Source organism: Filicampus tigris, chromosome 7 (assembly GCF_054856515.1).
Source record: "Filicampus tigris isolate MCC_2025a chromosome 7, RoL_Ftig_1.0, whole genome shotgun sequence".
NCBI classification, from domain to species: domain Eukaryota; kingdom Metazoa; phylum Chordata; class Actinopteri; order Syngnathiformes; family Syngnathidae; genus Filicampus; species Filicampus tigris.
In genome coordinates, this window is record NC_141223.1 from 16,705,191 (window position 1) to 16,729,804 (window position 24,614).

The window sequence follows — 24,614 nt, forward strand, 5'->3', positions numbered from 1 at the left end:
TGATGACCCTGAATGTGCCAGTACTTGAGTGTGGCACGGACTGGGAGACATGGTCGCTCCAGTGAAGGAGAAAGCAAACAGAGAGACCATCAGCGAGAGCAAACAAAGATTTTAGTCTGGGCCTGGAAAACAAAACTGGGGGCCAAACAGATTGAAGGAGAGGAGCGTGGACAACAAAACCTCTTCATTTAATCATCCAGAGTTGTCCACACAGAGCCTCCAAATAGCTGAACAAACCTTTCAAGGTAGACCACAACCTTTATTCATTAAAAATGTGTTTATTATTCAGCCTTTGTTTGAAGTCAGGTCCTTGAATGTCATACAAGTATAAAAAGAAGTGAACCATGATTAAGATAAAAACGATAGGGAATCGTTCGGGCGAATTCTCTATTCTGATTTCAAAGAACAAGCCTTGAATATCACACCAAAATGACTGACGTCTTTAACTTTGTGCACGGTCCTTACTTTTTAGAAGAAGACTCATGGCTGTACTAGCTCAAAAGGTGCATCTACTCAATGAAATGCATCACGGTGTGAATACTTATGACCATATATTTCAGTTTTACTTTTTCATCCCGCGACCCTTGTGAGGATAAGCGGTATAGATAATGGATGGTTGGATGGATGGATATATAAATATATATATATATATATATATATATATATATATATATATATATATATATATATATGGCCAAGCTGTCATCAATGCTGGACAAGCCGGACCACCCCCTCCAGGGCACCCTAACAGCACTCCACAGCTCTTTCAGTGTCAGACTGTTACACCCTCGCTGTGCAAAGGAGAGATTCCGCCATTCCTTCTTGCCTGCTGCTGTCAGACTCTTTAACAAGAACATTGTGTAGTCTCTACAAACCGGCGGACATTATTGCAATTGTGCAGTCCTGCACCTGAACTCATATCGTGCAATACCCAATATTCCCCACTGCTGTAATACCGTGCAATACTCAACATTCCCCACTACTGTTAGTCTAGTTTTATTTTTATCCAATTCTGTTCCTTACATTTCACTACAGCACTGCAGCACTGTCACTTACTTAGAGTATTTTTCCTCTGTACTATGTACAGGCCAAAATGAGTGTTCCTCATACTTTTTATGTAGATGTATGTTGGTGTGTATATACATGTGTATATACACATGTTACTGCGTATATTTACATAGGTTTGATCCTGAATGTTCGCCGTCAATGTTATACATTAATGGCTACATTCATCCCGCCATCCCTGTGTGACCTATATCTTTGCTGCTGTAACACTGAAAATTTCCCCGCTGTGGGATCAATAAAGGCATTCTTATCTTATCTTATCTTATCAATGTCACAGGATGAACCGATTCTTTATTATTCCTATCACATACACTTATTTTGCAACTTGAGACATTCTGCTGTGTAATGATATTGTCCGGTCCCAGTACCCATCATCAATTAATTGTCAACATGTTGTGTTTGCTGGTTGCGTCATTTCAAAATCCTGTACATACGTTGGTCCAAAGTGCAGTCCTGGAGTGACGCCTGCAGTGACACATCGCAAAGAAAGACGCAAGCCACAGTATGCACATGATGTTAATTATTAACTCACAGTCACAATCACTTCATTCACACACACACGCACGCACACATCCAGTGAAGCCAGAGAAAAAATAATAATAATAGTGTGGCAGATGAATAAAGATTTACTTTGCTTTTTTAATTTCACACTTCAAGGATGGGCAGACACTCCACACACCCAACTATCAGTATACAAGCCTTAAAAAAGCAACTTTCCACAATACAATACATCCCCTTTCATACAAGAGCAAAATTCCCATGGAGAAAATTGACAGACAGTTTTAAGCCAGACACTTGTTTTAACTGTTTAAAAGTGTGAAGCACATTCTCCTTTTTTGGAGTCGAGCTATTTTGTTTTTACAGCTCATAGTACATTCCAGTTCCACTCGTCTATGTCTTTATGTGCCACAACATAAAGCTACATGGAAAACCACTGCCTTTGGGATTTGCACTTCTGCACCACACTTCAACCAGTGAGTTACACCTCATCACTTACTATAAAGGCAGTAGCAAGTCTAAAGAGACACATGCGTATTTGAACACTTTGCTTTCTTTCCAAACGCCTTACAGAGTACGACAATATTTTCACAAAGAGGTGATCGCCACGTACTAATACTGTCTAATGCCATCTAATACCGTCCATACATCTGCAATATTTTCCATCTTGAAACTTCGTTTTAACACAGAAAGCCTCCCGAGACAAAGACTGGATGTTTCCCAGCTGCATCATTGCAGAATGAGAACAGCCAGCGTGGGGGGAGAGACAGCGTCTGGCCTTGATCTCGCCTCTCCTCCACATGCACACATGCAAAAAATTGTTGATCCAAGGATCACAACAGCCAAAAAACCATGCTGTTTTCCTGACTCCTGATGATATTTTCATATATTTCCTCCATCTTAAGCTGTGCTCAGGGTGTCGGGCCTGCAGCCAGACAGGCGGGAGCTCAGCGGGAGATATCCCCTTACACATGAGGAGAGCCGTTGCCAGCAACAAGAAGCAAGGAGGTGCACAGGCCCGCATGGAGGTGAAGTACAAGATCTAATAGGCAAGGCAGTTAGAATGCATATTGTTATATTTTGACACATTAACTCAACCCACTATGAGCAGAAATCAATGCTTTTTTTTATGACACATTTACTCACACATTCAGGTGAACTGGATCCATACTACTGTCTTTCGCTAATTACATGCACCAAGAAACCGAAATGAAACTTGCGCTGTTGCCGGACAGAAATCGAAAAAAATCGAGGAGCAACTGGTAAAAGCGGAAGTCCACCCAAACATATTTTTTTTCAAGATGTTCATATTCCCAGCAGGCCCACTAGTTGAAACAGGGCATTCTGATCAATATTACGTTTGTGGAATAAGTGTTAATCCACTCGTTTTTAGCCATCTCTGGGGTCGGCCATTTTGTCTTCTGTCGACTGAAAATGACATCACAACTGCTTACAACGACCAATCATGGCTCAGATTCAGAAAACAGGTCAGCCGTGATTGGGCTGGGATGGTTGATTTGATATATTTTGTGATCGGGAAAATGGAAAGAGTTTTCATTTTCGATTTTATCAATACATTTGGGAGAAATTAGGAAATAAGTGACTCCACGAATAACGCCTCTTGTTAATGAGGAAAATGGCCGCGCGCCCTACCGTTCTATCCTTGTTCGATCGAAGTCACTGGAGGGACCGATTACAAACTCTCAAATCATTGTACTTTCATTGCTTATAACATCCAAAAACGGTGATCAATTTGCACCAAAATTTATGTGAACATCCCTACTAATGACCACCTCAACAAATCGAAAGGATTAACCTCTCCGTGGCTGATTTATATGAGAATAAGGAAATGTGTAAGTGAGCAGAGCTACATTGATTTATGCTGGGATGAGCGCTCACTGCTTCTTTGCTAAAAAAAAAACAAAAAAACAAAAAAACACTGCTTCTTTGCTGATCACGGTTAGGACGGGCGAGGCATTAAACAACAGTCAGGATATTTACAGAGACTGAAGTGGGAATGAGTAGACATGCACATTTATTTGGATGAGCAATGGCCAGAGTTTTTCGACCTACAACACATCGTCCAATTTGGAACGTAACAGCCGAAATGGTACGTTCCATTGCGGCCACGCTCGGCTGAAAGCCGTTATGATGCACACGTTCAAGACAGCCCCGGTGTTCGATGAGGTCTTAGCTCACTCTCACGCCGAAACTGTGCGGTGTCGGGACAACATGCGCGACTGCTTGGGAGGCAATCCCGCGACATGAAGATCGACGCAGGCTGGACGGACAATAAGGAGCTAATGTTGTTGTGCTAACGCCTTGTGTTTTAACGGCCTGAAGCTAGTTGTTGCTATTAGCTGTGCCGTTATCCTACTGTTAGCCATCCTTTTGATTTGTGTAAAAATAAATAAGCATGTTGGGGAGTATAGCTCTCAGCATTAAAGCTCACAGTAGTGCGAATGTTTCCTGGCACAGTCCCAGCTTGTGATGAAAGATGATTAAACACTATCTTTCCCATTAGGAAGGTCATGATCTTATCACTGTGGTGGAACTACCTACCACACATGACCTCACTGGCCTCATCTCTGTGTGCACACTTGCAAGTGTTTATAAAATAAATAAACACTGGTGTTTTGGCCAGAAATGGGAAATGCATTGTCCAGAAAGTAAAAACCCTGCCACAGTTTGGCTTTTGCCACAGGTACCTCTACCCATCCAGCAGGCAAATGAGCTCGGTTGAGTAGAAGCTCCTGTGGCTCAAGACAAACTGTGGCAGGGTTTTTGCTTTCTGGACCTGAATTTCCCATTTCTGGTTTTGACCATGAATCTACAGCATCAGATGATTTGGGTTGGGAGGCCTAGAAAACATCTGTTCAGCATACGCAACAGATTTGTGCTCTGCTTTTAATTTTTCAGAAATCCTGACAGGGTTTCTTTTTCAAATGGTTGCCATCTGTTAGACATGTGATAAGGACATCACAGGTTTTCTCTCTGATAGTCAAAGACATTTTATTTTCATCAATCATTTGATTGTTTATACCTTAAACCTCAGAAAAAGGGGCTAATCAATACATTTGAAAAAATCTTTTATGTCAAAAAGTGAAACTCAAATATAAAAAATTCAATTCCAGTATTTTGCTTGGATATCAGAATATGTTGCTCCAAAACCTGCATGTACCCTTCAGCATTAATGGTATCTTCAAAGATGTGCAATTTACCCATACCAAGGGCACTAATGCAACAATCCAAATGACCTTTTTACTCTTTTACCCCGAGGACACGAGATTCATGATGTCCAAAAAACTATTCTAATTTTTTGGGAACTCATCAGACCACAGCACACTTTTCCACTCTGTGTCAGTCCATCTCAGACGAGCTCGAACCAAGAGAAGGTAAAGCTTATAAATAGTAGAAAAAATAAAATAAATAAATTGGGATTTCATGCTTAAATGCCCATTGACACTGTACTCCTTCTGGTGTGCATGTCTTTGCCACCAGGAGGTTCTATAATACAGACATGACTCGTTTTTAGTATTTTTTTTCAGAGAATAAACAATATATGAATATAAGTATTTCATGATTGTCAGTCTACAAGTGTTGTTGCACAGTTTGTGGTCCTGCGTCTGTTGCTTAAAGTGTACCGCAACATTGATGCTAGGGTTAGCACTGTGTGCTAGCATTACGCTAAATACACAACGTGTAATTCTCTGTTTTATTTTTTAAGTTCAACTGGGAATTGGAATGAAATGCTTGAAGCAAGCACTGCTCTTTGTTGAAGAACTGTTCAGGATCTGATGCTTGTTGTAACTAAAATTCCTGCGCACCAATCAAGACAACATAATCGGCCTGAGTGATGGCTTGTATCTAAAAAAACGTGTAAGTCGTTGAGGTACCACTGTATTGTTTTTAGAAAATGTGTGAACATTATCACTAATAATTCCTCTGACGTTTCATTTCTTTAAAGAATTGCATAGCATAGCCAATCAAATGCTCGCCAGGGCCGTATGATGATCACGGGCCGCAGGTTCCTCACCCCTGCTCCCCAGTAAAAGTATGTCCATTAGGGTTGCTTTACAACACAGACAGTTCTGCTTGTCAAACAGATAAGAGGCCAGGCCTGCTGCTGGTGCTCTGCCAAAACACAATCAAGATGCCTGCGCCAGATTATTATGCTGTAAACAAAGTAGCGCCGTACACTGGACCCATCAGGCCTCTTTCATACTCTTAGGATGGATCAGTACAGACCTATTGATCAATGTAATGCAAATGAGTGTTGAAGGAAAAAGCAGATAAACATGGGCTACAGTTACAGTACAAAAGGTTAGAAAAACAGCCAATCAGACATGAGCTAAAACAATGCACTGGTCTGCATCTGGTCATCGTAGGGGACGTTTGGGGCGGTTAACCTGCATGGAAAGATCCGACAACACAGGATACTCCCCAAACGATGCTGGTATGTTGGAAACTTGACTCAGTGAAGAGAAGCCTGTATGTGTACAGCTCTTTGAAAATCAGATCTTTGCTTAGTTACGAAACCTGAAGTTACCCTTGATAGTGAAACCAACCGCGTGACCCACAATTGAACCGAAAACACGGTAAAACTAACACATGGAATGGAATGTAGTGATGGCAACGCAAATTGTGGAAAACATAATGAAAGTACACAACGTATCGTTAATCCTTGATACAATGTTTTCATTGAGGCAGTTAACTAAAGTGTAACACAGACCTCTGCAAAATTGTTAAACAGTTTGTGCTTTTGTGTTTGTGCATCAGCAGGCCACTTCCTGGTTTAACTACTAATAATGTACTGTATTGACAGTAGCTAAGCCAGTGACATATAGTGACAGGCAGAATAACTACCGTAAATGCCCATCTACTTGATGGCACAAAGTACAATTAACCTGTGTTTCCACCTGTTGCCATTCATACAACAGGTGTGCCTTGGCCACCTGGGGGCAGATTAATACAAATGTACGCAGAGATGTTGCAGCTTCTCAGGAAGCCACAGCAATATTAGTCGTTCTTTGCAGTGGATAAAGAATGTATGCCTGCCAGTGCTACAGTGTTACATAATCTGTCGAATGTGTTGCTTCACCGTTTGTGTTCAAATAGCCATTGCTTAAAAGCATTACAACACCACAACATGATGCAATTTGTTAGTCTCATAGAGTTTTGCATAGTTATTTTTTAAGTTAGCAGACTTTAGCACAAGGTGGAGTTTTCTTTCTTTAATGTTTAGTTTGATGGTAAACTCGATCTAGGAGCGGCAATAGACATCTTGAAGTCTCTTTTTGAAGACTCTTTGCCAAAGTGCTGCATATAGTGAAGTGAATTGCGTTCACAGACACCACACCTACCCATCTCAATAAAAGTTCGTAAACACTGCTCTAGATTGATGACACAGTATTTCAGCAGTCTGTTAACAACAATGCACGTGCGTGCACACCATAAACACTGGAGTGAAGCAAAAAGTGCATAGGGACTAGTCTGGAGAGATCTAACAACTGTATATAGTTATCCTTCACTCATGCTGGCAATGTTGCAGTGAAACATGTCAGTTTTCACAACGGAAATTAGAATGTTGTCAATAGTATTCAGTGCTACCAATAGGACATATTATCATATCATCTATTATCCAGATTTAAAAAATGGGACTACTTGTGACAATTAAGCCAATAAACAACAAGAATGTTACAAATAAAAGTTGCCTTTCATTCAAAACCTGAAATGACCTGCTTTCGCTTTGCAAAGCTCAGTGGAAACATGTTTATGACTTCATGATTTAATTGCACAGGTGTCTTTGCGCCTTTGTCTGTGCTGTTAGCTTGTAATAAAAAATGTAGTGTTTCAACCAACATTGACTTACTTGGATGTGTTTATTTTGTAGCAGGCTTGGCTATAGTGACAATGATGGAGAAATATAAATAAAATTAGTATTGTAAAAAAGAATTACTTTTTTTGCTTTGTTGTCACTGTTTACAATGAAATGCCATTTAAAAAGTACAGTACTCCATGCAACTGCCTATTAATGTTCTCTTCAAATATAATTGCACAATTTAGGCCACGTAGAAGATAATTACAGTACCTAGAAGCATGTAATCCTGTGTAAAACAAATTTCAATTTTTTTCATTTTTCTTATTTTTAGTGCATGGCGTTTCTGTGTTACCGACATCGCATTAAGGTGAACATTAAAAAAAAAAAAAAATCAAAAATTGGACATGCATCTTTTTACAGGACAGCGACGATATGCTAGGGTCACTGCAGACTGTAAATTAGGTTTGAATGTTTTTTTTGGTCATACGTGCGCTTTGATATGATGGCAACCAGTCTGTCTAACAGCCAAAGACTGTGAGCAATTACTCAAAAAATGTTCCACTTTGTATATGTGTTTGCAGATCACTTCGGGGTTAACAAAGTACATAGGAGTACAGGACAGTACCAAATTTATTCTGGGGCAAGGCATAGTCTTACATAGTGACCCAAATAACATAAAAAAAAGAATTTGTATAACAAAAGTGGGAGAAAAAAATGTAGCGTGTCATATTTTGTTCAATTATGTTATCAGGTCAATTTATGGTTGGATGATTGGATTGTACCATTTTGGACTCTGATAATGGGGATTCTTTTGGGCTCAAATTGTAGTATAAAACATTTTCTAACAGACATGGACAAATCCTGGAGTGCCAAATTCATGTTTGTCTACCTCTATGTCTACAGCAGGGTTCATCGATTCCAGTCCTTGCACTTTGGACCAACATATGTACAGGATTTTGAAATGAGGCAACCAGCAAACACAACATGTTGAATGAAGCAGATGGTTTCCTCCTTGCTTTGAAAGTGTGGTGTCATACTTACTCTAGCTTTTGCCATGTTTTGTTTATCACTAAATGTGTATTTCTAGTGGGTTGCGCCAAAGACCAAGATTTCTTGCAGTCGAGCATGCGCAGAGTGTCCCGTGTAATTGGCGTATTCCGATCGGCATATACATGCACGCATATTCGGGTTAGAAAGGTAGTAATCCAGGCATGATACTTGGAATTTAAAAAATTGTGTGCATTAACATGGCTTTTAAAAACCCAAATATTGCCAATATTCGGGTTTTAAAAGGTTTTTTGGCTGCATGTAAACGTAGTCGCTAATGTCTGCTTGTGCCCTGGGTCACATGGACCATCATGGCTAGGCTGTTTGTCGGGTCAGCGGAGAAGACCCGCCCGTGCGGGTGACTCACTCGTCTGCCTGATGTTCCAGTCTAATCTGTGGCTTGGCACCGGATAAATGTGGAATTTGGTGTGTTTACATAGACGCGGCGGGGAATCCTACAGTTTACACTCCCTGCATTTATTTAGAAAGTAGCATGGATGTGATGAGCAACAGATAAAGACAATAAAACAAGGGAGCATGAAATATTCACTTGACATGTAAACATAATTCATTTTAACCCATGTGCTCCAGATTTTATGTCTCTCTCTCTCTCTGTAGCCCCCCAGCCCACCCCCAGTGCGTCACACACGCACTGGAATTTGCCTTTTTCCTTGAACCCTGAAATTTCTCAAACTGTGTGTAATCATCCACAGTGGATTTTAATTTGGGAAAGTACAGATTGAGTACCAGTGGGAGGTGAAGAAAAATGTAGGCTAGGCATTTGGAAACATTGTGTTTTAGGGCCAAAAAAATGGAACTGCGTCTGTGAATCTGTTGGTTAAATGTACCACTATACTGGGAATTTTGCGCAACAGTGTGTTAACAGACCCATACTGCCCTAATAAAAATAATCACATCTGAGTGTTATGTTTGTAAAGGCAGAATTTTTTGCTGTAACTCCTTTCGTATTGGATTGCATGTGCAGACGTACATAGTGTTGTGGACCACATCTACATTGATATTAATGGGACACTTGGCTGAACATTGACACTTAAATAATAGGTATGGATGTAAAAAAATACATTAGCACTAAAATTCATCCCGTTAAAGGGGCAGGCAACCCAAACATAATTTTTTCCAGAATATGTTCTGTGCCGGCCCATTAGTTGGGACAAGGCATTCTGATAAGTACTGCGTTTGTGGAATAAGAGTTAATCCACTCGTTTTTAGCCATCTCTGGGTGCGGCCATTTTGTCACTTCTGTCGACTGAAAATGACATCACAACTACTCAAGCTCAGGTAACGACCAATTACGGCTGACCTGTTTTCTGAAGCTGAGCCGTGATAAGGTAAAAATGGGTGGATTTTGCTGCTTAACTCATATTCCACAAACGCAATATTAATCAGAATGCCTTGTTTCAACTAGTGGGCCTGCTGGGAACATATTCTTGGAAAAAATATGATTTTCCGCTTTAAAAGACTCTGTAGTGATTTAAGGGATTGTTAGGGATGAGATTTACGACAAAGTAGCATGCCCCCTTTTCAAACTTGGCTTGTTATTTGTTTTCGTCTCAGCTGTTAATGTCACAACAAGCATTGTAATGTTGCTTGCATGGTTTGTCACGTTCTGTTGCCTGAAACGGTGATCAATCGCCACCAAAAATGACCACTGTTAAATAAAGCAGTCACATTACAACTATCGACTCGCTCACGTCTTAGCCAGTTAATGAGCTTTGAATAAACCTCTGCTGTTAGCATCTCTCCTGCCGCATTATGCACGCACGTTTTTTTGTTTTGTTTTGCTGGGTGGGGGCGGACATAAGGATGGAACCGCTTTATAAGGACGGTCGGGGGACGATCATTTTCATGAATAAGGATGGAAGAGCGAGGCCGGAAGGGTACCCAGGTTGCGGATGGAGGACGAAGGGCGGACTGGCAAAAAAGGGTAAAGTGCCCAGCTCTGGTATTTACAATGACTTTGAATGGAAAAATTGTGATCGGTCACTCGCGTGACTCTCACCGAGACATGGAAGGGAGGAGAGGGGACGTGGACACATTCCTCATTTCTTGGGGGCAGTTTTAACGTCGTTAGTTTTGTATTGATTTCTCCAAAACCAATTGATAAATTAAAAATTCAAGCTAATATTTTTCCTGATTAGAACAAATACATAAATTGAGCTTGTTATTTAAAAATGGACCATCCCATCTGGATGATCACTTTAATGGCATAACTACACTTGCTGTATTTCTCTTTCCATCTGTGTTAGGGACCATCAACAAATTATGTAATCCACAGTGACATATGTGGGACAAATCACCATAACTCCAATTCAATAATTTTTTATTCATTCTGACCGCTGCTGGAAATGGTAGACTTTTTGCATACTACATATCAGCCATATCATATGAAATAAATCACCCCAAACATATTTTTTTCAATAATATGTTCTATGCAGGCCCACTAGTTGAAAGAAGGCATTCAAATAAATTGTGGAATAAGAGTTAATGCACCAGTTTTAGCCATCTCTGGCAGTGGCCATTTTGTCACTTCTGCCAACTGAAAATGACATCAAAGTGTCTCAGGGCTCAGGTAATGACCAATCACAGCCCACCTGTTTTCTGTAGCTGAGCCATGATTGGTTGTTATCTGAGCCCTGAGCATCCGTGATGTCACTTTCAGTCGACAGAAGTGATAAAGTGGCCGACCCTTGAGATGGCTAGATTTTGCTGCTTGACTCATATGCCACAAAAGCAATATTACGTAATCAGAATGCCTTGTCTCAACTATTTGGCCTGCACAGAACACATTCTGGAAAAAAATATGTTTGTCTTGACTTCGTTTTAAATGTCTTTTCTCATTCTGATTGCTGGAGTAGATGGCAGTGACAGGCCAATAATTACGACAGCTCAAAATGTGATTCAATTGATTTCTACAATGATATGGAGCTCAGAATCTGTTGGCCTAAGTGCCGATGAAATTCACCAAAATCGCATTAGACCAGCTGTCTTAGGTTGGACAGACTTTCTGCCATCAAATTGCTGCGATGCACTTGACACATGTTCAACACACCCTTGCTATGCCGGAACGCCCAACTTGGAGCAGACAGGTCAGTTAAATTGGAAAAAAAAAACACCCCAAAAAAACAGAGCCTTGTGCCTGCATGCAAATCAGGATACGCCAGCATTTTTGCAAACACTGACTACAAAAATAAAGCATTAAAGTTTATGCACCAATGGGTAGTTTTCAATTCAGAGCATACAAAATACATTAGTTTGAAATAAGTGCAACACAGGCAACAATAACCCAACAAGTGACGAAAGTGGTGCTTTCTCTTTATTGATAGGTGATCAGTGTTTCATTCACTGGCCATGCTTGGTATGTTAAGTTGAATGAGAACATTCCTGCAGGCTAACAGATTTTCACACAAAGTGGAACAGTACATTTACCCAAACAAACAGGGCACATGCGCAAATAAAATACACATTTGATCTCATCTTAACTACAATCATGTAGTGGAGGGCTTTTATTGCTTATAGATCATGAAATGACATCCATGCGATCGCAGATCAGTCAATTAAAGTGGGAACAATTATAATTTGTGAGACCAATCAAACAATGCTATATATCAAAGTGAAATTGAGCAGAAATTCTGCTCCTGTACAGTCAATAATGCTTTTGGTGAATCATACTGTGTTTATTGCCTTGTATGCAATGCTACTAAATGGGTGGTATCCCAAGGGAGCTTGGGATAATTACCGGAGTGTCAAGAAAGAAAAAAAAAATATGCTTGCAGATTCCAGGGAAAAAAAAATGCTCTGATGAAGAAAGAGGGAGCGAGAGGGAGGTGTGCTATGATAAGTGGCACCCTTGGGTGATAGGCAGCCGGGTCACGGGTTCTATTCAATAGGCCTCAAGTGTGAAAATCTGCTGATACAATGTGCTTCATTTAGAATTGCAACAATTCATGCCGGCTCAGGAAAGACATCCATGTAATCTGTCTGTATTATTTAAAAAAAAAAAAAAAAAAAGGAATCTCATCAAAAATGGTTCTTATAAAACTTTGTTAGTTATGAAATGGCACTAAAGTTATCTTTTTATTGCTTTGAAGACATGTTCAATTGCAAATTTAATAAAAATACACATTTATGAACACAGAAGAGAAGTATTTAGATAGTGACAGATTTTTTTTTCTTAAGTGAGGCTAAGCCATACAGAAAATGGATGGGTGGAAAATACTTTGTCTTTATACATCAGCACAATTGGATTTCATATAAAACAATCAACATCTGTTCGTGGTGTAGACTTTGAAGTTCAAGATTTTTCCATTTTCAGGGACTCAAGCGTCTTTGGACAAAGTGACATCATTTTTTAATGCTTGAGCCAAAGGACATCACCCATTCCAGATCCACCATGACGTGGAATGTTTTGGATCATGAGCTGTTCTGTTCCTTTCTTTCTCCTGTTTTTTTTCTTTTCCATCATTCTGATACAAGTTGATTTGAGTTTTTTTGTGTTTAAAGATTGACTCCAGTACACATGAAGAGCTAAAAAAACAAAAAAACAAAAAAAAAACTATTCAGTGTGATATTCATGCCCTTGAATGTTACCAATAGTTTTTACCATGCTTAAACCCTCCGTACAGTACTTTCATTCATGAAAGCATCCCTTGACTGTCGCTTCTGACCATGGCATGACAACCTTCCCCAAAATACTCTTGATTTTTGTTGATGTTGTGAAGTTTTGTTACTGTGGTATAGGAAAGCATTCTCTCATCAACCAAATCAAAATGTCCTAAAGGCAAGTACATTAAATTGACTATTTAGAAGTGTCAGGGACCCGATCTCAACCCAACCAAGTATGCTTTTTTTTCACTTGCTGAAGACAAAAGATAAGTACCACAAACAGCTAGCAAGTGATGGAGGCTGCAGCGAAGGCCTGGCAAAGTGTCCAGGGGGAGAAACTCACAATTACATTGACATTTCCTTTTATGTTTGTCCTAATACTTTTGACCCCTCAGAAAAGGGCAGTACCTTGCATAAAATGGCTCTAAATGGTAAATGCCATTTGTATGTAAAATGTCTTAAAGCTTAACACACACGCATGTTGATTGTTTAATTTTAAATCCATTGTGGTGTATCAAAGCCACATCATAAAAACGCTGTCATTGTCCAAATACGCCTGGACGTAACTGTATCCTGTTTATTTCTGTGTGATTAGAAGTAATACAAACACACACATTTACTCTAAATACTCTCATTATGTGGGTATTTGTTATGGCTTCTGTGCGTCTGAAACAAGTGGTGAAAAAAAAACAATCTCACATCAACTCATATCTAATGATCGGTAATGTATTTTTGTTACAAAGGCTGAATGTTTTGATAATGCGTTATCTCATGAAAATCTCACGAACACAAGTTATGAGATGTTAAACTCATTTGTGCTGTTATTTATTTATTTTTCTTGCTGCCTTGTTTTTGAAATGTAGATCCCACAATGTCAACTAAAGTGTTTTTGACGATCCCATTCCCCACCTTCAAATACCTCGGTGGGGTCCTCGGTGACCAACGGTCCGACATAGTATGTTTTTGAGTATATACACCGCAAGATGACACGATCAGTTACTGTCTTTCTTACTGTTTTTCATTAAGTTGTTTTGTGTTCATAATCACAAGTATTTTTGTCCAAATATTTTATGTAAATAGAGAAGGCAATTTGTTGAACGGAATTGCATGTGATTGCTCAAAAGATGAAGCGGGAATGGGAATAGTTCCCGAGATGTCCTGAATGAGTTAAAGGCAAGTACCAACTTCCAAATTTGGGTTAATTTGCCTCCGGAAGAACAGAACTCATTCCTAAACCGAGAACCCTCTGTAAAGTCTTCCAAATAATATGATTTTAAATAATCCGTTCTTCTGGCAATGTGATCTTAGGGAATCTGTTTTTCTGAATGTTTGCAGTGCTGTCAAAGAACATAAACAAATAGAGCTAGCCAACGTTAACTCCACAAATAAACAGACCAAGGTCACAGGGGGTGCCTCTCTGTTACATGCAGTGTAAAAGTCTAAGTCAAAGTTCAAGATATGATGCCCCCTTGGTTCCTAACTTTCGGTGGATATGTTGCTGAGTCGTCTCTTTGTTCTCGCCTGCCGCTCCATTTGTTGATTGTCATGAACGCAGAACTGCAACATCTTCACCCAGACTCGCTCTTCTTATAGTCTTTGCTGAATTTGAACACAAAAGAGGACCCCTGCGAAGAAAGGACACCCTAAATTAGTGAAAAAAAGAAAGAAAGAAATAAAAGATGCAAACAAGAAGAAAGCGAAGACTCTTTTGTCTTAGACAGAATATCTAGTCAATCAATCACCTAAAACCTCCTGTCAAAATTTCCATGCACGGATAACAAAGTCTTACCCTAAATAAACTTTCATACATCTAATGACATCCAATCAAGTGGGGCGTAAAAGAAATTCAGCTTGATTTAGATTGACACTGTCAGAGAGGTATTCATTTCAAATATATATACAATTATGGTTGTTAAATTTCACAGAGGCGAATGGCGAATATTTTGTCGCTCAAAATAAGGCAATCAAAACATTGATATCTTTGCATCCATTTTCTATAGCTCTTGTCCTCATTAGGGTTGCTGGTGAGCTGAAGTCTATCCCAGCCGACTTTGGGGCGAGAGGCTGCATACACCCTGGAATGGTCGCCAGCCAATTGCAAAGCACTTTACTTCTACACCATGTATCCATCATGTCGGTTTTCAAAATATAACCTTTTTGCAAGCATTGCACTGAGGTGACTGGTTAACTTCCACAGTTTGAATACGGTTGACACCAGGGATGGCACAACACAGGGGCATTAATATATTGAAATGGGTATAAAAATGATATTACATTCTAATTAATTTTACATCTCATTTACAGTATACGTCTGCGAAATGACATGGGAAAAAAAAATAATGAACACATTCTGGCAGTGACAATCAATACCGACCATTCTTATCTTTGTAAAGTTGGAATTAGAATCTTATACTATATGGCAGCTCATTCAATTATGTAAATAAAGTGGCCTATCAACAGAAAATAGTTCACTTTAGTTTATGAGCAGAAATTGTGGAAAAAGTGCAACAAGAAGATTGAGAGGAAAAAAGATGCATGTCAATTCCATCACTTCAGTTTTCTGCATTTCAACTGCAATGTGATGAATTTCCTTATAGTAATACAGGAAGTCCGCAATTTATGAACGCATTCCGTTCCTACAGTGGCGATCCGCGTATGTCGGATTTCACGCAAAGGTCAAAATTTACGTCAAAATACTTTGTATAAAAAAATGAAAATACACCAAAATAAAAACATAAGATGCTGTGCCATTACTGTTGAGAGGTGGATGGAAAAGGAAAGGAGGGCGAAAAAGGCAAAGATACTGCCGGCGCGCAATCAGACACAATCGAGACACTCTGCGCATGCTCAACCACAAGGAATGCTGGTCTTTGAAGTACAGGAAGTGCTTGTATGCAGAAGGGCATTGTTTGGCACACAACCCACTGCAAATACACAAGCAGAGGTAAACAAGCTCAGAGATGCACCACAAAAGGACACTTTTGGAGCGAGGAGGAAACCGGCTGCTTCATTCCTATGATGAGTGACATGAATATCAAGTGTTTTATTGACAGTTGAAAGTAACAAGCGGAAATGACTTCCATTTGAGTCATGACGCCGTGCGTAGCCGTACACAGTTAGTTATTCAAATGCCGGAGCAACTCTTTCCGCTCAATCATGTAAACGGGTGATTCAGAATGATTCAGAAATCAGAATTTTGACCTCAACCCGAATTTTGACTGCATGTAAATGTAGTCACTTTGGTGCTGAGGAAAAAATGGCGGAGGAGACACGGACCTCATAAAGTTGCATACGTCGTAATTCGAGGACTTCCTGTATAGGAAAAAATGTTCAAGGACTTTAATCCAACAGACCTTTTCTTACTATCATGGATTTTGGCTTTATGGGTAACCTGAATTGCATTATTATTGAAAATCAGCGTGATGAAAGTGTTTGCATGTTCCCACGACCCGAGAGTGGTCAAGAGAGGTAGAGACAGTCACACACTCATGACACTAAATGCTAGCACACAACCAAGGCGTCACTTCTTACTTACACGGATACCACTGCACTCAATCACTGTAGAGCTTACTTCTTCTTCCCGCCTAATGACATATTTTCAGTTTTTTTCTTCTGTGCCTCATTGAACAAAAGACATACCTTGATGTTAGCGAGTGGCTTAGAATGGGGGCGGTACGCTTGCATGCATGCATGTGTGACCGTGTGCACCTCAGACAGACGTGACTTGACTTTTGGATAGTTGGTGACCCCAACATGAAACATTTCAAATTCATAAAATTGGTGTTGAAAATAAAGTGTTGACTTTAGCACTAGTTTTCAAAGTGTGGGAAAGTATGTTGCTAAACAGTGACCACCCAACAACTTGTGGCTTGACATTCATAATTACACTTATTTTTTTCTCTCTCGAATTTATCCTAAGACACAAAATCATCTGCAATGCTCTAAAATGGCATATGTGTGCGCCTTGGGCACTTGGGCACAGTATAACAGACATCAACAAAGACGTTCACAACTCCTCTGTAAACCGCAGTAATCTCCGTCACTCTTTGCAGAGGATAAATAATGGATGCTGTGAGCATTGTTATATTATCTGTTTACATGTGCTACTCAACTGATTGTGTTTTAATATCCCTTGCTTAAAGCTGCAGGACACAATTCTGATTAAGCCTATCCGCTCCGCTAACATCTTGATGCATTTTTCAATGTTTTAGCTTTTATATTTCGTGTCGACCGCAACATTCTCATGGTCTGTGCTCACAGGCGTTTTATATGTAGCAATAGGCACCCCTTGTTTCCATTTGTAAAAAGCTAACTAAACGTATTGTTTTGATGAGTTATATTTTTATTTAGTTTAGCAGAAAAACATATACAATCATTTCCATGTAAAAAGAAAACAAGAAAACGCCGCAAATGAACTCAACACGTCTTTCCGAAGATCCCTTAGGTGGTCAACAAGGTGCATAATGTAAAATACATTAATTTCAACACCTAACATTAATAGGGAATGGCCCACTCAGTCTGCATTGTGCTGCCTGAGATATTTTTGTCTGATATTTTCATCACAATCTCAGAGAGGCTTTTATGTGAAAAGAAAACAGTATTTGCCATGAACGAATTCTTCCAAGGATCCCTCAGTTGCCTAACAAGATACCTGATGTAAAATATATCACATCAAAGCAATGGCTTTCCCGAGGGGGTGACAAAAGTTACTGCAATGCTGATGCTAGTCGCTAACTCATCTTTGACGTTTTGCATTGTGTGTTAGCATTAAGCTAAGTGGACTAAAGCTATGTGGTGTAACAAACACAATGTGTAATGCACTCCCATCTAATTCTCCCACCTCACACTGCTGCTACGCAGGCTATGTTTATAACACATTTACACACAATCGTGGTCAATATACTTATTTTAAATTTAAAGACACACTTTATATGCAACAAATCAACAACCTTTCATTTTTACACATACTGCACGAGAGTGTGTCAGACACCAAAATAATTCAACATTACCAACAGTAATATGTGATATTACTGTTCACAACATCTTATTGAAATCCTTGTGAACACAATTAGTTGATTTTAAGAACTAAAAGTTGACTTTGAACATTTAGTTGTTGTGTTTTGTTGTTGTTGTTGTCTTCTTTCTGAAGTCCCCCACACTTTGAAAACTGCCGGACTGACTAGATGTTACCCTGTCAAAGGGCTTTTGTGTTGATATTCAACTACAGAAATGTGACATTAAATGCTCAAGATGTCTGCATCTGGATGAAGTTCATCGCTTTGTGCAAAATGGCTCATATTTGAGACACCAACTCAACCACATACACGGTAGTTAAAATAGGTTCTACCTCTGTCATGGCATCGTCAATCTGTTTCAGCTCTTCGTAGTGGTCTCGGGAGTCCCTCAGGGGTTGAACCATGATCTCCTCAATTTGAGGGAAAAGCTGTTTGAGAAAACAAGAGTTAGAGGCTTGTCTAGGTGTTCACACAGGTGACACGTGCAGGTGAGCCTACCTTCATGACGGTTTCAAACATGGGGATGAGCACAAACTTGATGAAGCCGATCTGAGCGGTGGGCTTGGTAACTTTGTCTCTGTCCATGAAGGGGGCAACCGGGAGGCCCTCCGACTTCTCCCGGTCACTCTGGAGTACACAGATGTTGACATGCATGATCACATTATTATCCTGAAGTGCAGTTTTGTGTGTCTGACCTTGTGCAATTACTGTCTATGTACAGTTCTGTTGTATTTAACTTTTGAGTTCAACACATTTGCATATACTGTACTGTAATCTTGAAGAATTGTTTTTTTTTTTTTTAGATTATAAAATGAGTTGGTTGAATGCTCACCTGCATGAAGTACTCCTCCAATAAGCAGTCAACCCACGGTTCAGCCACCTCGGTGGGCCGAACTTCATTGGAGATGTCGCAGCATTTGATCAATACCATCTTGAGCTACAAAAATCAGCAAGTTTGTCAATCAAAGACATTGCTGTACAAGACATACAAGCTACACCAACAGTTCTCAACTTTTTCTAACTTACATGATAACTGACCGAGTTTTTCTGCCCATGACACAATCACCTATGATATTCGAAAATCCAGAGCTATTTTCAAGCGATAGGGTATACCATGGCAGATGCATCATTGCAGATGCGGCAACGACTCATACTGCAGCCGGGTGCTTCTTGTCTTGAACTCAGCGCTAAAAGGAAACTCGATTGTGTCTTTTTAAGTCAGAAGCAGATTATATGTTCAATGAATGTAGGGCAAACCAGTGTGCTTGGTTATGTTAAAGACACTATCAGCCACTAAAGATTTCAACCTCTCTTGTAGCCGATCTCAAATCAAAAGTGCACGAGCATCGTTTTTTTTTTTGCTTTTTTTTTTTAACGTAGCCACGACCACACAGGAGGTTGCACTCACAAATTATTGTGCTTTAGCGCCTCAGCAGCTTAAAGCAAAGAGCCCAATATTGTCAAGAATTGTGCTATGGGAGCTTTTGCTGAGACTAAAAAACTTTCAATTTCCTTTTCTTGCCACTAACTTGTAGACTTTTTGACAGTCACACTGTTATGTGGAAAGAAAATTAAACAGGTAATGCCTGACTGCAAGTACTTCTCCGTGGCCTTATATGAAAGTACACATTTGATGGATGTCAGCCAGCTACAGATTTTCACAAGAACCGTTGACAGTTCGTTTTATGTGCACTCAAATTTGTGTTCTCCAAAAACATGGACATATTCACTGTCGTTAATAATGTTGCTTGCTGCCATTACTTGTCTAAAACTGGATATACAGTATTCAATGGTGCTGCTCGTGCTGTTAAGTGCTGACATGATGTACATACACAAGTCACATGCTCCTCATTGGTGAAATCGAAGTTATCCACTTTCTGCTTGAATGAGTCCAGTATCTCGCCATGTCTGGCCATGTCGGTAGCCAGGATCAGAGTGATAATGGCCTGCAGTCAAAAGAGCAAAGTTAGCTTCTTGCTCAGGTAGGCTTGAAAACTGCGAAGTAGGCGTTGGCCATGTGATTAGTTACTCATCTCTCATGAGATCCAATTCAAATGTCAAATAACTGCTTCTATAAAGGTATCAGGTTCACAATTAATGCTGCATTTGCAATAATATTAACTGGGCAATTATCTGTTCATCTATTGTGCAACCATCCAACTCTAGCTACTCTTGTGCAGTATGTCTTGTGTCTTGACTCTCAATAAATGTAATAGGTGTACCTAATGAAGTGTCTGGTGAGCACATTTGTAGGCCCAGTCACCTGTCGAATCTGTTTAAATGCTTCGGGATCCACATTTGCGAAGACGTTACACTCGGGAAGGGAAAGGATTTGGAAGGCCACCGCACAGTGATGATTCTCCAGTGGTGAGATGTCATTGTAGCGCACCGCTAGCTCCGTGCGCGCATTGATTTGATACCTGATAGGTATACGACATGGGTGGATGCTTTTAGAATGGCGACAAAAATTCTCCAAACTACGAAAACCAAGAGCAAAAAACAAAAAAAAAACATGATAACAATCTCTGGATCAGCAATGTTTTCTTACGTGGAAGCTCCCTGTGGTGAAATAGTTGAACAGTTCAGCGACATCAGTGTCAAAACATACTGAGCTCAAAGTCATCTCCAGTGATTTATCAGTCAACACACCCACAGGTAGAATAGCAAATCTTACGTGTTGTTATATCCAGGGTGGTCGAGGTCGTGACACACCGCAGCTGTCATTAGAATGCCCATATCAGTGAGAGTCAGCTTCTCCTGTACAACAATAGTGAGAGTTTACATACACAATTTGGAGGTCCAAGTAGGTCAGAGTTCCCAAAAAATGGGAAGTCGCACCTGCAGGTTGCAGAGGTGGATCATGCCGTACATCATCTGACTAACGCAGAAGCAGTGACGGAAGTTGTGGAAGGGGTTGTTGCGGTAGTTTTCCTGAATGGCCAACTGCAAAATTTGGAAGAGAAAAGAAGACCATTTTATAATAGGTTTAGATTTGTGTAGCTATTTTTCCCATAAGAAATAATGGAATAATTTCAGGGTTGAACTGAAGTCATCATGAAATTTGAAATTTTGCAGTCATATTTTTAGGTAGCATTTTTTCATTCTTAGTAGGGGTGTCCCAAGTCAATATTTGTATCGGATATAGGACCCATACCAGCCAAAAAGACGGTATAGTATGCCGGATTTGGGGTGGCACTGTGCATGCGCCCAGATTTCACGTGTCGATTGAAAAGAATTATAGGTTGTACATTACAACCAGCCGGTCAAGAACCGTAGTCTTCTCGACTCTAACAAACAGTATATTCATTCATTCATTATCCAGACCGCTTATCCTCACAAGGGTCACGGGCGTGCTGGAGCCTATCCCAGCTGTCTTTGGGCAGTAGGCGGGGGACACCCTGAATTGGTTGCCAGCCAATCGCAGGGCACACAGAGACAAACATCCGCACTCACAATCACATCTAGGGGCAATTTAGAGAGTCCAATCAACTTACCATGTATGTTTTTGGAATGTGGGAGGAAACCGGAGTACCCGGAGGAAACCCACGCAGGCACGGGGAGAACATGCAAACTCCACACAGGGAGGCCGGAGCCGGGATCGAACCCACGACCTCTGAACTGTGAGGCGGATGTGCTAACCAGTGGCCCACCGTGCCGCCACAAACAGTATATATTTTTTTATAAATATTGAGGCTTACGGTAAAAACAAAGAAAAATTCACGAGTGCACGCACTGCTGACAATCACTTGAATGACTTGCCTCGAGGCTTGCCTTGGGGTTGGAGGCTTCAGGCAGCCGTCCGCCGGAGTGGTTGGATGCAGGAGAGTGAGGACGACCGAACCGTGCCGTTTCCTTTTTAACTGTACTTATTGTGGTGTTAGGACTCAAATAACAAGGCCAGAGTGTTGCCCAAATTTGTTCTATTTACTTGACAGGCTGTCAACAGCACAACAGTAGCTTGTAAGCAAGCTCTTCACGTAAGCTTCACTTCAGCAGTCACCATTATATTACTCCGCTTCTTTGCTTCGCTCATCTCAATGGTATCTGCATATCAACAGTGTCATCTAGTGTTACAATCAGCGAACACAACACGTATACCTTCGCTGCTGGATACTTTTATCGTGTGCACTAATTGACATTGGATTACAGTATAAATTGACAGTTTTGACGATTGACGAGCACTTTCAACATGCCCGACGGGGTAGCACGACCAGCGGGATCTCCATGGATAGCCACCGGGTATGGCGGACTCTTTAAGCGGCGGAGGTCAAGTAAACAAAAGCGGCACTACGGAGCCAGGCTAATTGGCTAAAATAAGCTAGCTACGCAAGCCTCCGCTTTCGAGCCTCTGCGGGTGATTTGGAACAAGAACTAGTGAGAAATGGCTATGTTCGGGCTGTTGCATTTTTCTTTATCTTTTAAATCTGGCTACTTGCTCAGATTCTCCACGCTTCAAGCAACTGTACTTGAGGCTAACTACATTACAAAGTGAACTTTTCATCGCCATCTTATGATGTCCACTATTGCGCAGACTAAAAACCGTTTGAGACCCTGGTGAGGTTAAGTGCTTCAGAAAATGGATGGATGGATAGCAAAGACTGTACTGTTACTGTCATAATAGTCATTATGATGAGCGATATTTTAAATGATTTATTTTGGCCCTTGAGAATGGCCTCAAATGAAAATGACCATTAGCACTCAAATAGGGTCCTGCATTTATTGAAAAATGCACGTGTGCGCAGGTATTTGCAATGTGCATTGTTGAATGGCCACTGTTTAGTAAATAATTCAGTGAGTGATGTATTCTTTGAAGCATTAATATTAAATATATAATAAAACACCCTCATGCGCAGTCCCGCTGTAATGTTCCTGACAGAATTTTTGATTTGCCTTAGCGGGTCACATAAAATGATGTGGCTGGCCGCATCTGGCCACTGGGCATTGAGTTTGACACCCATTTTTTTTTTTTTTTTAAACATTAATTTGTTGCAAAAAAAAAGGGAAAAGGAACAGTAAAACATTATGTATCCTTTGATTCTTGCTGAACTAAGGTACACTAACATCCCACGGGCCATGACTTTTTCCCCCCTGAAATAAGATTTCCTGTATTTCTGTCACAATCTGGTGTGTTCTTGTTCCTTACCAGCCAGCGTTTGAGTGTGATGGGGTTCATGTTGAATTCTTTCACCAGACCCAAGTCATGGTACATATACTCCAAACAGCTCAGCATCTGAAGCCGCAAAGAAAGACATACATGCGAAAAGCTTCAATTAAAAACATTAAAGATACTGTGTCTAGATGAAGTGGTTTTGCATACTGTACTATACCTCATTGTGCTCCCAGTGCCAAACATCAAACGTTGGCTTCTTCAGTGCCTCGACAGTTTCCTGAGACAGTGTATACTGTCGAGTACAAATGTAGAAGCATTAAGAATCTACACTTGTGGATGTACAGCATCCCATCAAACTCACCTTTGGGTAATTGGGGACATCTCGTCTCGGTGTGACTTTCTTCCCATCGTCGAAATTGTATTTGCATTGGCAGTTTATCCTAAAGCAAGCAAGAAAGTGCAACATATTTGGGTTCATGTACACACTATGGACAGAAGGAGACATGGCTGTCATACCTGACACAGGGACTGAAACTATGGAAATGGTTTGGCTCTCAATTTCTGTTCAAGTTCATTCCCCAAGAGGTTTAATGATCTTAGGGTTTGGCCTCTTGCATTCTCCCAACACCAAACTCGTGCAACCAGGAATTTGTAGCACTTGGATCCTGACATGTTTCCCATAAGAGTTTGTCCATAATGTGTTGAGAAGGTAAATACTATATTTCCTCTATAATATTGTCCATCCCCCTAGACGCCGTGCCACAATTTGTTGCCAGGGGTGTCATCCACTCCAGCTAGCTAGTGCATGAAGCTAATGTTAGCCCCACCCACCAGAGATTCCTAGAACAGAGGAGTCGAGAACAGAATACAAATGAAACATTCAGTCCTCGATGTCTTCAACTGATGGAGATGTAATTTAAAGATGTCGTCACATCATTTGCTTGTGTCACAAATCAGTTGTCGCGGTGGCTGAATTACTACCACAAAAACAGTTTTAAGTGAAATTGAATCCTCGCTTGCTGCATATTATTGGCATGGCATTACCAGGAATGCAAAAAAAAAGTGTAGAATTATCAAAACTTTGTATTTGCTTGATGTGGCCGAAGGAATATGACAAAAAGCAACCATGAGCCAGTGTAAGTACCAGCCAGAGTACTCTCAAAAACAGTTGTGTTAAAAATAACACAATTTTGGGTCAAAAATGGACCGATCCATTACTTGGAAAACAACTTTGTCTTGTTTTTGCAGAAAACAATCCCAAAAATGGGCAGTTTTGTACAAAACAACCTCAAAAATTGGGCTGTTTTGTTAAAAAACAATGCAAGAAGGTGGGTCAAATTGACCCAAATAGTGGATCGGTCCATTTTTGACCCAAAATTGTGTTATTATTAACCCAACTGTTTTTATAGTGTGATATTCTACAAAGTATTTAAAT

General features: G+C 40.3%; 1 protein-coding gene and 1 long non-coding RNA gene across 6 annotated transcripts in view; one reads left to right on the forward strand and one right to left on the reverse strand.

Moving 5' to 3' along the window:
- Nucleotides 1-24,614, forward strand: part of LOC147144930 (uncharacterized) — a 26,191-nt gene continuing 1,577 nt past the window's right edge. Inside the window, exons 1-2 of the long non-coding RNA XR_015087561.1 lie at nt 1-245; nt 2,469-2,591. This is a non-coding gene — a long non-coding RNA (uncharacterized LOC147144930). The remainder of the gene's footprint in view (nt 246-2,468; nt 2,592-24,614) is intronic.
- The window catches only part of pde9ac (phosphodiesterase 9ac), a 19,257-nt gene continuing 6,391 nt past the window's right edge, over nt 11,749-24,614 (reverse strand). Inside the window, exons 9-20 of one of the 5 annotated variants that reach the window (XM_086036588.1) lie at nt 23,541-23,619; nt 23,397-23,471; nt 23,213-23,299; nt 20,908-21,012; nt 20,744-20,826; nt 20,333-20,489; nt 19,902-20,015; nt 18,902-19,006; nt 18,568-18,696; nt 18,402-18,497; nt 16,590-16,672; nt 11,749-14,679 (exon numbers count right to left, since the gene is read on the reverse strand). In XM_086036588.1, coding sequence (XP_085892714.1) covers nt 16,622-16,672; nt 18,402-18,497; nt 18,568-18,696; nt 18,902-19,006; nt 19,902-20,015; nt 20,333-20,489; nt 20,744-20,826; nt 20,908-21,012; nt 23,213-23,299; nt 23,397-23,471; nt 23,541-23,619 — 1,081 coding nt within the window. In that variant the 3' untranslated portion in view covers nt 11,749-14,679; nt 16,590-16,621. Of the gene's footprint in view, nt 14,680-16,589; nt 16,673-18,401; nt 18,498-18,567; nt 18,697-18,901; nt 19,007-19,901; nt 20,016-20,332; nt 20,547-20,743; nt 20,827-20,907; nt 21,013-23,212; nt 23,300-23,396; nt 23,472-23,540; nt 23,620-24,614 lie in introns of all 5 variants that reach the window. The other 4 variants (XM_086036586.1, XM_086036585.1, XM_086036587.1 and 1 more) reach the window with 4 other exon arrangements.